At 32.9% G+C, this 15288-nt stretch overlaps 1 protein-coding gene across 3 annotated transcripts in view; it reads right to left on the bottom strand.

Annotated features, from left to right (window-relative positions):
• Window positions 1-10317: 10317 nt before the first annotated feature.
• LOC124359072 (N-acetyl-D-glucosamine kinase) overlaps window positions 10318-15288 on the bottom strand; it is a 71231-nt gene continuing 66260 nt past the window's right edge. For 2 of the 3 annotated variants that reach the window (XM_046811481.1, XM_046811483.1), the window contains exon 8: window positions 13743-14630. In XM_046811481.1, coding sequence (XP_046667437.1) covers window positions 14364-14630 — 267 coding nt within the window. In that variant the 3' untranslated portion in view covers window positions 13743-14363. Of the gene's footprint in view, window positions 10609-13742; window positions 14631-15288 lie in introns of those variants that run through there. The other variant, XM_046811482.1, reaches the window with a different exon arrangement.

Genomic DNA, 15288 nt, shown 5'->3' with positions numbered 1-15288 from the left:
TACATATTAGCAACAATGGTAATTAAGCAGGGTCACCGCAGATTATAATAGGTTATTGATAATGAATGATGATGGGATAGGAGTGGTAGCTGTTTACATGTCAAACTGTCCGTCTGTAGTTCGTAGACAGCACTGCCTCGGCCTCCTCAATAGACAATGATAATAACCACTGGTTAACCTTCCTTTTAAAAATAATTGTAGAAATTTCACTGAAAAAACTAAAATTTGGAAACTGTTTACTCATATTTATAAAAAGCACGTGAGCAAGATAGTATGAGTTGGTGTTAGAATAAGATTTAGTTAATTGCAGTGGTAGAATTCCTGTTGATCTAGAATAACGTGTGTTATGGGTGTGTTGAGTTCTTACAAATAAATCATCTAAATTTTTATACATGTGTATTAAAAGAGATTTTATAAAAAGTTGTCTTATTGTAAACATTTTAGTTTCTTGAAATAAAATGGATGTTGAAAACCTATGACATTTTTTAAAAGCTACTTTCAAAATTGTTTTCTGAACCGTAAAAAGAGGATCAAGATTTGATTTATAAGCTGCCCCCCAAGAAATTATCCCAAATGCAAAAAGAGATTGCACGTATGCATAATATACCATTTTCATTTCTTGAACAGCAAGAATATCCCTAAGGTTCTTAAAGGCAAAGATATACTTTCGGGTCTTTTGTTTGAGATATTCAATATGGTCTGACCATTTCAAACGGAAATCTAAAATAACGCCAAGATATTTATACGAGTTTATTTTTTCGATTGCTTCACAAATACAGGTACTGTTACTGTGATTTCCACAATTATGTATGATCAGATTTCCTAAGACATAATCCGACTGAGGATTCAAAGAAATTGGCATAAATTTTGTTTTAGTTATATTTAGGGAAAGGACATTCTGATCAAACCACTTTTTCAATAACATTAAATCACTTAATGCTTCTCGTCTCACATCCGCCCATGTATTTCCTTTCAGAAAAATAAGTGTGTCGTCGGCAAATAATGTTATTTTTCCGTTTAAATTTAGCTTGGCAATATTATTTATATATAATAAGAACAGAATTGGCCCAAGTGTACTCCCTTGAACTACACCGTAGTCTACATTAATTGCATCGCTACTAACATTACAAATTGAGACATATTGTTTTCTATTGGTAAAATAACTTTGAAACCAGGTAAGGGCATTGCCCCTAACACCTAATTGTTCTAATTTATTCATTAACTTATTTCTATCAACAGAGTCAAAGGCTTTTTTGAGGTCTAAAAAGATTAGCATTGATTTTTTGTTTTCTGAGATTGCACTATTTAATTCTTTATTTAAATCAAACAATGCATCCGAAATACTCCTGTCGTCCCTAAACCCATACTGACACTGAGAAAGTACATTATTTACCTGGAGAAAATGTACGAGCTGTTCCTTAACTACCTTCTCCAGTACCTTAGCAAAGACACTCAAGAGGGATATCGGACGGAAGTTGTTTTTGTCAGTAAAGCTGTTTGACTTGTGCAAAGGGTACACTTTAGCCAACTTAAAATTGTCAGGGAATATTCCCTGGGTTATACTTAAATTGATCAAGTATAGCAGTGGTTTCATAAAAGTGCTTAAATTGTCCTTGAGGACCCGTGCAGAAACGCCATCATGACCCGGGGCAGAGCCTCCACGTAAATTTGTCACGTGCCGTATTATGTCCAGTTCTGTCACCGTACGTAACGTAAATGTCGCATCCAGTCTATAGTCGCTATCGCTCACCACTGGGTCCCCTACCGGGTTAATTGTATCGGCTAACGTTTTCCCAACAGACGCAAAATAATTATTGAAATCATTTGCTACTTGAGTAATTTTATCGTTAGTAATGTTTGAATTTGTCGGCAGAAACTTTCGTATTGGAAATGTATCCCTGGTTTGCACCCTACCCGCCAATTCGTTTACTATTCCCCAAAACATTTTAGGGTCTTTTCTGTTTTCAGTAATTTTAGAACGATAATATTCTCTCTTAGCGTGTTTTAATGATGTGCTTAGAGTTTGTCTATAGTTGTGGTAATAATGTTTTAATGACACATTAAAAGGTTGTTTTTTAATGATTTTACTTAACTTATCCCTTGCTCTTATTGAACAAATCAATCCCGCAGATATCCAAGGCTTAAGTTTCTTAGATCTAGTAGATATTTTATTACTTAACTTTGTGGCATTCTCAATTGATTTCTGTACTATATCGTTAAATAGTGTGGAACAAGTATTGGCCTCCAAGGACTCAAGTACGGGTTCCCAGTGGGCGCGTGTCAGGTTGTCAGCAAGTAACATTCGGTCTACGTACGTAGCTGTATCAGTCTGTGTCTTGTTAGTGGCCGTAGGTCCGGTTATTGTCAAAACAGTGCTGTAATGATCTGTGAGGCTTGTCTCGACCACAGCTGCTCTAACTCTACTCATATCTCTATATCGTACAAAAATGTGATCGAGACAAGACTGAGTGTTTTCAGTTACTCTAGTAGGTTTGTCTACACATTTCACAAGTCCCGTTCCAAGTAAACAATTCATGTATTTATCCGTCAGCACTTCGTTCTTAAGCAAGTCTATGTTTATGTCTCCTATCAATACACACATTTTGTTTCTAAACGTTCTCGAATAATAATTTTCTAACTCATCTATAAATAAGTGTAAATTGCTATCAAAAGTTCTGTAAAGTGCAAGTAAGTTGAACTGTTCTCCTAAATAAATAAAATCTAAACTAATTCCAAACACCTCCCCCAACGTAATCTGCGTGGCAGTGGCAGTCAATCGCTTGTTTACATAAAGTATTGTCCCGTCATTCCGGTTCCGTTGCTTATCTGTAAAGTAAATGTCAAAGCCATCAATGCTCACCCCCTCCACCCCATCACTCAGCCAACACTCAGTCATAACTAATATATCCAGATTAAAGTTCAAATGGCTTAAATAAATCATCAGTTCATCTATGTTTTTTGAATAACTCCTAATATTACAGTGATATATTTTTAGTTTGTCGTGACCATTGTTGCTACTAAAAAAATTATTGAGAAGTGAAAAATCTGGGATTTGTATGCATGAGTTAATTTCAATTAGATCATTATCGCTGCCCTCTATCGGATCCATAGCCCACGACGCCCACCTGCCCAGTGAACAGTACTAAATTAATTTAATAGTCATGTTTATGTTTTAAGTTATACCACTATAATATGAAAAAGATCTAAGTTGGCATAGTACCAATACAAAAAAGTTCTAAAAAACATATACTCCAATTATTAAACACTATAATATGAGAATAAGAACTGAATCGATAAATTTTGTGCGCATAGTCTTCTGCTAAGCTCACTATTATTATACAATAACTATTTTAGTGTATGATAAAAATAATAAACCTTGAACTAAATTATTTAATCTTAATATTATGTCTAATCTGGTATATACATATGTGTTTATGACAATTAATATAAACACAACTGTGTTCCGAACTAAAATCAAGTTTAGCTTAAGAGTATTCTACATCATTATACTTTAAAATTGAAAGAAAACAAATTACAATATGCATTCCTAACTTTATTTATGAAACAAGCATAACAGAGTCCTATATTTTACTTGCATAGTCATACGCTAAACTATACCATTCTTATTTTTAATGTATGATTAAAATTATGTACTTATCAATTAAAACTAGCCCCCTTACAATTTTTGTTGAACACACACGCACACACACACATACACACGCACACACACACACACACACACACACACACACACACACACACACACACACACACACACACACACACAAGCGCGTGTTAATTTATTGGTTGTGTACATGAGTTGTTGGTTATTATTTAATTGTTAATTATATTATCTTGTTATACATTTTCATGTTTATATTGTTATACATTTTCATAGTTTATATTGTTATACATTCTCATAGATTACATTGTTATACATTGTCACAGTTTATATCGTTGTACATTCTCACAGTTTATATAATGGTTATTTGTTGTAGTGCCATATGTATGCATATGCAAATGCGCACAATGCAAACTAAGGTAAAAAATATAGTTTTTTTGTTTTGTTTGAGTAACCAAATGTAATTATTTAAAAACTATAAAACAGAGAAATGTATTGATTGCAGTGTAAACAGGCCATATTTATATAAATAAAAATACCATAGCAAGAAAATGCAGCAAGTCAGTAGTAAATGGACATATAATTGTTTAGTTTTGGTTCCCGCACGCACCTTGCAGGGTGCATTGGGACAATGTATTGTGACTTATATTAAAAATGAATTAAGAGTTTGTGAACTGTGAACTTACATACATTCACACATAGATCATAAAACTTGGTTGGGCTCAGGGCAATAATCATCAAAAGAATGATTTTCCTTCATTATTATTACATGCAAAAACAAAGAAAAACTTAACTAATGCTGTTTTATACCATATTAAACCATTGTTCACCTATGTATGTAAATTATAAATAACAAAAATATTTGTACTGAACTTGAAAATAAAAACTACATTACTTTACTTTAACAAATCAAAATACAAGTACATTACTTACGAAAATAAAAATAATTTAATTATAATCATTATCTTTTAATTATAACCTTTACCTTACAGTGTATTTGAAATGAACTAGTACCAGATAAATTAAGATTTAATATAATTATAATTATAAAACAATATTTAGATATGCATATATAATAATAATTTTTATTCCTCATTTAAATTTTTATAAATCATTGATAATGTCAGTAATTACTTTTAAATGTAAAAAAATTTTTAAATAATTTTAGACAAGAAAATAAATATTTAATAAAAGTTTATGTTTAAAAGGTCATGTTATTTATATTTAAAAATTCGTCCATGCTATTATAATGGATTTTTTTTAAACCAAGAATAAAATTTATTTTTAAATTTAATAATTTTCAGTGAACAAAGCAGTCATAGGTTTCAGCACATTTTGAGAAACACACAATTTGGCTATTTAAGGTTTTACTTAGGCGATAATATCCTATAATAGCATATGAAATATCATCTAACAAATTGGCTGATAATTCCTACATTGCGCTGAATATGGCCTACCAATATTGTAATAAAAATTACTTAGTAGTCAACACAGCAAAATCTAAACAATTAGCTTTTGGGAGAAGACAAGAAGACACTCCAGGATTACCTGATGTATCAATGGAAAGCCAGACGAAATTCCTTGGAATTACTATAGATAACAATTTATCCTGGAACAATCATATTGACCAACTCTCCAAGAAATTGAATTAGTGCTAAAACATCTTAAAAAGAATAATGCCAGTCAGTGATACTGTGACTACAAGAACACAGTGAGTGATAATGTGCCTACTACGCATTATTTGAGTCCCATCTAAGATATGGTCTAGTAATCTGGGGGGATACAACAGCAAGAAATTTACGAAAAATCTTCTATTACAAAAAAGAGCAGTCAGGATAATGTCAAGCTTCAGTCCAAGAGAGACCTGCAGGAGTGCATTCCCTCGTCTGTGTGTGATAACAATTATTGGCTTGTATATCAGAGAAGTCATCATCCATGCAGACAAAGAACAACTACTATGGCCAAGACATTCACTCATATAATACCCGTCATGAATCAAACTTCCATCTTACATTACACCATACTGTACTCTTTGAAAAGAAACCTTCTTACACAGACAGGAAACTTTATAACCTTCTTCCTAAAGAACTCAAAGCACTGTAAGGAAAAGGAATGAAGTCAGCCTTGACACGATGGCTTACAGAACAGCCAATTTACTAACTGGATGAGTTCTTAAACTGGAGGAGTGGAGAAGAAAATTGACATTAATAATTACTTGACTGTAAAACCTACCAATTAGAAGATTTAAACTTATATATAAGAACTACTTACTTACCAGATGTATCTGTTAATTTAGAAACAAATTGAAAATCTTAATGTATTGTGACACCATTCTGATCTCCAAGTTTACAAATAAGAATTTTGTCTATTGTCTATAGGTCTGCACAAGCTAATCAGACATTTAGGAAGTGACGACTACGTTTTGGTCAAAGCAGGGACAAATAGCATTGATAATACTGATGAAAAATCCTAGTGAATGATATGCTCAGCCTTTTAAATAACACCCAACATACCAACCTAATCTTAGGAACTATTCCTATGAGGCATGTCTTTCACCTTGACACTAAGATCTCTATGGTAAACTCTGAATGAGAATGACTGCTAGAGAAAATTCAAGACTCAAACTACTTCCTCTACATCTGATGCCAGACATCTGTTTATGACTCATGGTCTTCACCTAAATAGAAGAGAACATCTTACAAGAACAGAAGTTTGTTATTTAAAATGAAAAGTATCCCAGCACCCTTAGAAGAACTAAATTGCTCTGCTATACAAATCAATCATACAAATATGAAAGAGATGGTACAAAAATTTAAAAATAACGAAGATGTGGGATTTGCCTTTACTATATCTGCCGATCTTGAAAATGAGAGAAGTTTGAGAGCAGGTGTCACAGTAGTTTTCAAAGATGCCTTTGGGAAACCATCACCCTTTGATTGTATTAATAGCCATTTTGCTTATCAGAAGATTAAGGATGGGTGTAGTTTTTAGCTTAATCACTAAACAAGGATATCATTAAAAGCCAACTATCTTTGACTATGATGCTGCCTTCCTACAAGTAACAGAGGAGTTCCAAGAAAAGGACCTGATCACTTCATCAGTAAACTAACTGAATTTTAAAGATGTACTAGGTGCAACTGTCAACATAGTTTGCTACTACTACCGTGTAGCCCTTACACAATGGCTCATGGCTTACCATTCAATTATTTTGTGAAGCGTCTTAGCCAAGTCATTGATCGGTATCCCCTACAAGAATCATACCATGTTCTCTAACTGCAGTCTAGTATATTGCAGAGCTGATGGCCATCCCCAAAGATGACAACTCACCCCCAGTAACACTAACAGAAGCAGCTTCCTCTCCAGAGACCACAACCCAGTCCGTCACGATTCAACATTATCAATCTTATTTTTAGGACAATCTATTTCATCTTATAGCTCAAACTTAAATAAACATCTTGACGTAAATATTTCCTCTACTCTCCCTAAAATATCAAATAAATTTCAAATTGAATCTAAACTATCCATTTTCCACAAAAATATTCAGAACTCTGTAATTTTAGCTCCTGTAAACTTGCTTTAGAAATAATCCTTGATGAAATTAAACCAGACATTCTAATTTTCTGAACATAAACTGCAGGATTTTGAAATAAGTAATACAAATTAAATAACTATGAAGTAACATCATTCTTTTGCAGGAAAATTCCTAGAGGTGGAGGAGTTATGATTTTTACTAGAGAAAAAGATTGTGAACAGTTAAAAATTGTAAATATTTAGGAAATAACAGATTTAGTAAGTGAAAAAGAATTTGAATGCTGTGCAGTAGATGGTAAATTAGATCAAATATCACTAATTGCAGTTGGACTGTTTACTACACCTGGCTCAATGTATGATATTTTTACAAGCTTGATAAAATTTTAAGTATATTATGTAACAAATATGATAACATAAATCTGGCAGGGAATATAAATATAGATGTTTTAAAGGGGTCTGGAGATCATGACAGGTTACAAAATATTCTAATTCAACATAACCTATAATATCTTGTTAATTTTCCTACAAGGGTTACTATTGATACTCAGAGCTCTATTGATAATATTTTTACTAATATTGATTTCACAAGTTAAAATATCTCGACTAGTTACAGAGCTATCTGATCATGAAGCTCAACTAATGGAAATAGCCTATCCTAATAACAATAAAAGTTAGCAAATTTAAGACCTAAAACAAAAATTTACTAGAAGAAATAATAATTTAGTTATTAAAATATTACCTTCTGAAACATGGATAGACCTTTACAATAGATAAAAAATTTGATGCATTTTATAATATTTTTATATATTATTTCAATCTATGCTTTCCTCAAGTAAAATCCAGGATCAGTATTACTAAGAAGGAAAGTTGAATCAATTATAAGCTCAGGAAAGAAAAGAAATAACTAATTGAATTAAGCCACACTATTGCAATAACCAAGGACAAAGCAAACAGAGAAGATGCTCAAAAAAGAAACAATTTTAAAAATTAAAGGCTATTGATACAAAAAAGGAATTTATAAACAACAAAATCAGTAATTTTGACATTGTGTTCAAATCAACTTGGAAGATAATAAATAAAGAAATAAAACTAAAACAAACAGAAAGTAAAACAACAAAACACATTAGATTGGTTGTGGATGGCCAAGTGAGCTCCAATCCCTTTAAAGTATTTTAAATATTTAATAACTACTTTATAAACGTTGTTAATAATTGTGTAGTTCCAAATCTTCCTAAAATTTTAAACAGTAATATTAATAACTATATTGCATATAATCAAATAAATCAGCAGTGTCATATAAAACCTCTAAGCGACATTGAACTTGACAAAGTAATATCAATCATCTTTTAAAAATAAATTATCTACTGGGTATGACAAAGTCCCTATGCCTTTCATTAAAAATGCCAAATATATCAATTGATTAAACCAATAATCCACATTATTAATTCTTCTTTTGTGAGTGGGATCCTACAAATTATCGCCCATTGTCTATATTACTAACATTTTTTAAAATATATAAGCGTGTAATGTATTTCAAATTAGTGGAATTTTTGGAAACCAATAGTTTATTTGATGATGATCAGAAGAGCATGGGTTTAGATTGGGCAAATATATCATTACTACAGGAATTGGGTTTTTAGAGTCAATTTTAGATGCCGTGGACCAGGGTGACCATGCTGTGGGTATCTTTATGGACCTCAGTAACGGCATTTGACAGTATCTGTCATACTACTCTTATTGGAACATTAGAAAATTTAGGGATTGTAGGAATTTCGCTAAACTGGTTTAAATCATACCTAAAAAATAGAAAATAATATATAGAATTACCCCATATAGATATTAGACAACTATGTTATGATAAATTAACAATGAATAAAATAAAATACGAAGTACGTCAAGGCTCCATTCTTGATCCCGTATAATTTCTTTACTATATTAGGGGATTGCCAAATAGTGTAAGAAATTTAAACAGTAAAATGTGTCTATATGCCAATGACTCCAACCTCATCATGTCCCATAAATCTTTAAATTAAATAGAAAATCTATCAAACCAAAATGTATTTTCAATTTATAATTACTTTAGCAGAAAAACCTATTACTTAACCCTGATAAAGCTAATTTTATGACATTTTGTACTCAAAACAACAAACACTATTAACAGCCAATGATTATTAAAGTACATAATACTCACATTCAAAAAGTTAATCAAACTAAATTTTTACAGTTAATACTAGATGAGAGCTTAACTTGTGATGTGCACAATCCGGCTGTTTAAAAGAAAATATATTCTTGTCTGTAAGCATTAAAAACTATTTCAACACAAACATGAAATGGTGTCAATATATACATGTTTGTCACGTTCACCAACTAACATATATATATATTAGTTATGTATAAATATTGAATAAGGTTTAGTTTGAATTTGTAACTGTACAAAAAGTGGTTTGTAGTGATCCCTTGGACCTGACTTAGATATGACTCTAATAACTTTCTTTTGCAGAATCAAGATGTCCCGAGTTCTGTTACAGCTTCCCCACAGAATTAAACCATATCCAAAAACAGACTGGAAATAAGCAGCAAAGTAAGATGTCCTGACATAGTTTCAGGGTACTACATCATTCAAACGTCTGATTAGATATATAACTCGGGACAATCTAGAACTTATATAATCGATATGTGGGCTCCAAGATAGCCGACTGTCTATACAAATTCCCAAAAATGTTGCACATTTACAGTTATTGTTTATTGGAGTTAGTGGACTTCGTTTTAAATAAAATATTATATTTGTTGTTTTCTCTTTGTTCAATAAAAGCCCATTCAAACTGAACCAGGTGACTGCACCCCCCACTGTCTTATCAACCATTCCTCAAGCTCAAAGAGACTCATACCAACATTAAAAAAGGTTGTGTCATCTGCATAAAGAATGGTTTTTGCTGTCAACACAGTCAAAGGTTTTGCTCACATCATACAAAGTATCCTGAGAATATGTTTTATCTTTGAAAGTTACATAAATTTGATGACTAAGTGATCTAATGTACAAACAGTTTATCTTTCTTTTCTGAAGCAATATTGAGTAAGATTTAAGAGATTATTTTATTCCAAAAAAGTGCTAATTTGTTCATATACTATTGATTCTATTAATTTGCCTAACACAGGAATTATTGAAATTGGCTCTGTGGTTGGTTTTTTCGGTTTTTTTTTTTGTAGACTCAACAAACCCGAGAAACTTTGAGAATGTCTGGAAAATTTCCCTTTATTTAATAGACTATTAATACATTTTGCAAGAGGATCAGCTAGGCTTGAAGCTATGGTTTTCAATCAATTATTTGACATGTTATAAACATCAATAATTTTGGATCTTTTAAGTTTTCTTACAGCATTCAGGACATCTTTAGGTGTAATTTTCCTCCAGCTAAAATTGGCCATTATGATTTCTCTCATCAAGAGATTCACACCTACAACAAGTAGAGTTATTTGTTTTTAGTTTTATACTCCTTAAAGAGTAATGGGAGGACCAAGTGTGGAAAGACATAGAGAGAAGGGGACTACAGAAAATACAGGTGGATGAAGAGGAGACCTGGAAGGATAGACTAAAGTGGAGGAGGCTGTGTACGACGACCCGTGAGAACGGAAACGTCTGACGATGATGATGATGATGATGACTCCTTAAAGAATCAATGAAATACTTACTAAGAGAATCAGGTTCTATATCAGACATAACATTTTCTTTATATTCTGTACTATTTCTAATAACATTCCAAGCTGCTTTGCATTTATTAGTACTTTGTTCAATATACTAAATGTCATTTAATAATATTGAATTTTTAGAACTGTATCATATTTAAATTTAAGTGCTTTGTTATTATTTTTTGTTGTATCCTTCAGCAATTTATCAAGAAACAACATTTCATCTCTCATTTCTTCCAGTTCCTTAGTGTACCACTTTGGAGTGAGCTTCTTTTTCACATAGGATTTATTACCTTTAGCTTTATTCAATGTTATAAAATAATTTAAATTGTTAAATAAAATATTAAATGGGACATTATTTCTGGGTTGCTGTCATCAAATACAGATAGCAAATATTGCCAATCAATTATGTATGAAAACATCAAGGCAGTTGTTGCCTCTTGTAGGGTATAAGTAAGAGAAATCATATACAGCCGACTCTCGATAATTCAAAACTCTTGGTAATTCGAACGAAAAGGCCAGTCCCTTGAAAAACTCTCGCTATTTCGAAATTTTTCAATGCATTTTGATACACTCGGTATTTCGAACTTACCGCAGAGGACAGACTAATTTTGAACACGCAGTAATTCGAAGTCTTGTCGGCGGAACTCTCTATAATTCAAAATGACGTAAACGAATTGAGGTTAGGCCGATACAGAACACGCAGTAATTCGAAGTTCACTCGACAGAACTCTTTGTAATTCGAATTGAGAGTCGGCCGGTGGGAAACACGCATTTCAACTTATTCCTGTCATAACAAGAAACTTTGCATCCTGTGTCCCAGAGCATACTCTTTGCAGTGTTGGTTATGTTTGCGCCGTGTTGTGTGGAAGTCGTGTTTGTTGTGTGCAAGAAAGGATTTGTCGTGATGGCTACTAAGCAAAAATATAAATGTCTTTCTCTTTCGGAAAAGAAAGAAGTGATCGCGGTGGTAGAAAGTGGTAAAGCGAAGTCGGAAGTTGCAAAAACATTTCAAATCCCTGCGAGTACCTTGTCTACCATTCTAAAAAATAAACAAAAAATAGTTGAAGTGAGTTCCGTAGCAGGAAGAAAAAGAACGACAAAAGGTGGATATCCTAGATTAGAAGAGTGTTTAGTCACATGGCTTAGACAGTGTAGAGATAAAAATGTTCCTGTTGGAGGTTCGCTTTTAAAAGAAAAGGCAAAGGCATATGCTAAAGAGCTTGGCAACCCCAGCTTTGCAGCAAACGAAGGCTGGTTGACTAATTTCAAAAAACGTAATGGTATATTTTTTAAAAAGGTTTGTGGGGAAAGCGCTAGCGTTAGCGACAGTGTGTGTTCCGATTGGCGTGCAGAGTTGTCCAGCTTAACAGAAAGTTATGAACCACACAACATTTTTAACACCGACGAGACCGCCTTATTCTTTAAATACATGCCGGACAAGACATTTACATTTAAAGACAAGAAATGCCACGGAGGGAAACATAGTAAGGAAAGGTTAACTCTTCTGTTGACTGTTAACATGGATGGTTCCGAAAAATTGAAGCCCCTCCTCATCGGGAAAGCAGCAAAACCTAGGTGTTTTAAAGGTATCCAGTCATTTCCCGTAACCTACCGCTCGAACAAAAAAACATGGATGACAACAGAGTTGTTTAACGAGTGGTTAAATTCATTGAACAGCGACATGAAAAAACAAAATCGTGAAATCCTCTTATTCCTTGATAACTGTTCAGTTCATAACAACCTTCCAAATCTCTTGAATGTGAAACTTCACTTTTTTCCACCAAATACAACATCCAAGTTGCAGCCTCTAGACCAAGGCATAATTCAAAACTTCAAAGCATTTTACAGACATGAAATAGTCAAGATTGTACTGGATGGAATTGACAGTAATGAAACTCCAAACATCTCTATTCTCACAGCCATGTTGATTGTTGAAAAAGCGTGGAAAAGTGTGAGTCAAATGACAATATTTAACTGTTTTCGTAAGTCTGGATTCTGTGTTAACACACCCGATGAAGAACTTCAAGTTGTGCAGCCAACACCTTGGGAATCTCACCCTGTAATAGGAGATGTTCCATTTGAAGATTTTGTGCAAGTTGATGACGAAGTTGCAGTATGGGGAACCCTTACTGATGCTGACATCTTGGCCGCTAAAGATGAAGAACAACCTGATGTTGATAACGATGAGGAAGACCAGGAGTTCCCGCCTGTCACACTGAAGGAAGCCAGCACATCCTTAGAAAAGCTGCGCCATTTTTCTCTCCAGGTAAAAGCATCGCAATAAACTACTGTAGTTAGCCTATCAATTTGTTAAACTGATTTAAAAATGCCATATTCTCCACACTGCAATTTATCCATCATTTTTTTACTGAATTTGATGTCCGAAAGTAGCGTAGACTTTTTTTAACCTTAGGGTCTTAGGGCTGTAAAATCAGCTGTTTGTTTAGTTTAAAACTTCAATGTAAATAATATATGTCATGAGTTATAATACAACCAACAAATTACATAATTTTCGGCATTTGTTACGAAATACGCTGTGACAGTTGTTTTCTTTCTTTTCTTTGCAGACAGAAGTTGGGCCGGAAGTGTTCGACGCACTATTTGTGTTAAACAAGGTCGTCGATGAGGCACGAATCAACAAGAAAAAGCAATCAAAGATAACAGATTTTTTCAATTAATCATTAGAAATTAATGTTCTTTAAGTTTTGTTAGTTTGCCGTATGACATTGTGTGTTTAATAAAAAAACTCTTGGTAATTCGAATAGTTTTCTTTTCCTCTCAATAAATCGTAACTCTCGGTAATTCAAAACTCTCACTAATTCAAATTTTTTTGCATGTCCCGCCAATTTCGAATTATCGAGAGTCGACTGTATTCTTTTAAAAGATTACACAACTGCACAACAGTTTTATAGTTTTTGTTACATCAAAATGTATATTAAAATCTCCTCCTATTACAATATTATATTATATTGGATAAGTGTTTTGTGACAAAGTAAAGAAATTTGTCAAAAGTACTTCATATAGGTTTCCACTATTACTATAGAGCATTCCTTTAAAAAGCAAATAATAATAATAATAATACTAATTTAACTAAATAATATGCCGAATAGTCATTCTATCTCCTGAGACATTTTAATGTTTCAGTTTAATACATGCTAAATAAGTAGTACACAAATAAGTAGTACACAAATAAGTAGTATACAAATATTGGAAAAGTAATCAAAACAAAAAAATGATCAAAAAAGCTTACTGGCTTGAATAAATAAAATTATAGAAATACACTTTGTTTTACCCTTCTACTTTTAACGTGTTTTCATTCCCCACCAACATTTTAATTGATTCTGAACCAGTATTGCTTCATAAATATGTAGCCCATTCCAAATATGTGCCATATTCTCAAAATGTAAATTTGTCAACCATTACTACGTTTTCAAAACTATTCTTTCCTGGGACAGTTTTTGATCAGTTTCAGCTAAGATCACTTTCCACAGCAACTTCAGACTGTACTTACATTTACAGTTCATACTTTCTTGTTTCGTTGATAATGAAAGAATACCTTGAACTTGTTTGAATGATTTCTGGGTAAGCGAAAACCTATTGATTCAGCTGCCAGGTATGTGGCGCCAGACGCTACTGAGGTGTTGAGCTGTATGAGAGAAGCCTCAGATAGACAACTTCGGTCTGCAGAATCCAGCTGATCGACAAAGCCTGGCTTGAGGAGATCCCAGCTGTTCCATACAGAGCCAATACACACCACTGGCAGTCCACCTTCAAACTCCAATAGGCTCTAAACATTAACATTAGCGGATCACTAAAGGAGAAGGTAAAGCATAATATTCATAATAATATTGTATAAGGTACATTTTGTAAACTTATAATCCAGACTCTCTAAATTTAGAAAGTGGCTGCTCCAAAATTTCCCCATCTAATGATGGAAATCTAAAAGCCAATAGGAACAATTTTATGTTATTAGATTATTTGAAATAGGCTGAATTATAAAGGCTTAAATAATGCTCAACTAATTTTAATGGTTGGACATGCATTTCATAGAACTCATTTTAGTACATACAGAAATGAAGTTTTATGCTAAATTTTATGTATAATATTCAGATTTTTGTTCATTATAATGGGTTTCATTGCAGTGTTTTTAATTTAAAAAGTCCACTCACTTTTCTATTACTCCGTACTATACACCAAGTCACAAAAGTTCTGTTGTAATGTGTTGAAGTAGTTAGACTACATGTGATTATAATGGGTTTCATTGCAGTGTTTTTAATTTAAAAAGTCCACTCACTTTTCTATTACTCCGTACTATACATCTAAGCTAACTCAGCAAGCTCTTTCCATCAGCTTTGCAATCTCTACTACTTACGGCTCGTTATACTGATATTGACTGTGAGACATACACTGCGATTTGTCCTCACCCGATGAGCATCAGGTGACAC

This window comes from Homalodisca vitripennis, chromosome 4 (genome assembly GCF_021130785.1).
Source record: "Homalodisca vitripennis isolate AUS2020 chromosome 4, UT_GWSS_2.1, whole genome shotgun sequence".
Classification (NCBI taxonomy): domain Eukaryota; kingdom Metazoa; phylum Arthropoda; class Insecta; order Hemiptera; family Cicadellidae; genus Homalodisca; species Homalodisca vitripennis.
This window is presented reverse-complemented; position numbering and strand designations above follow the sequence as displayed.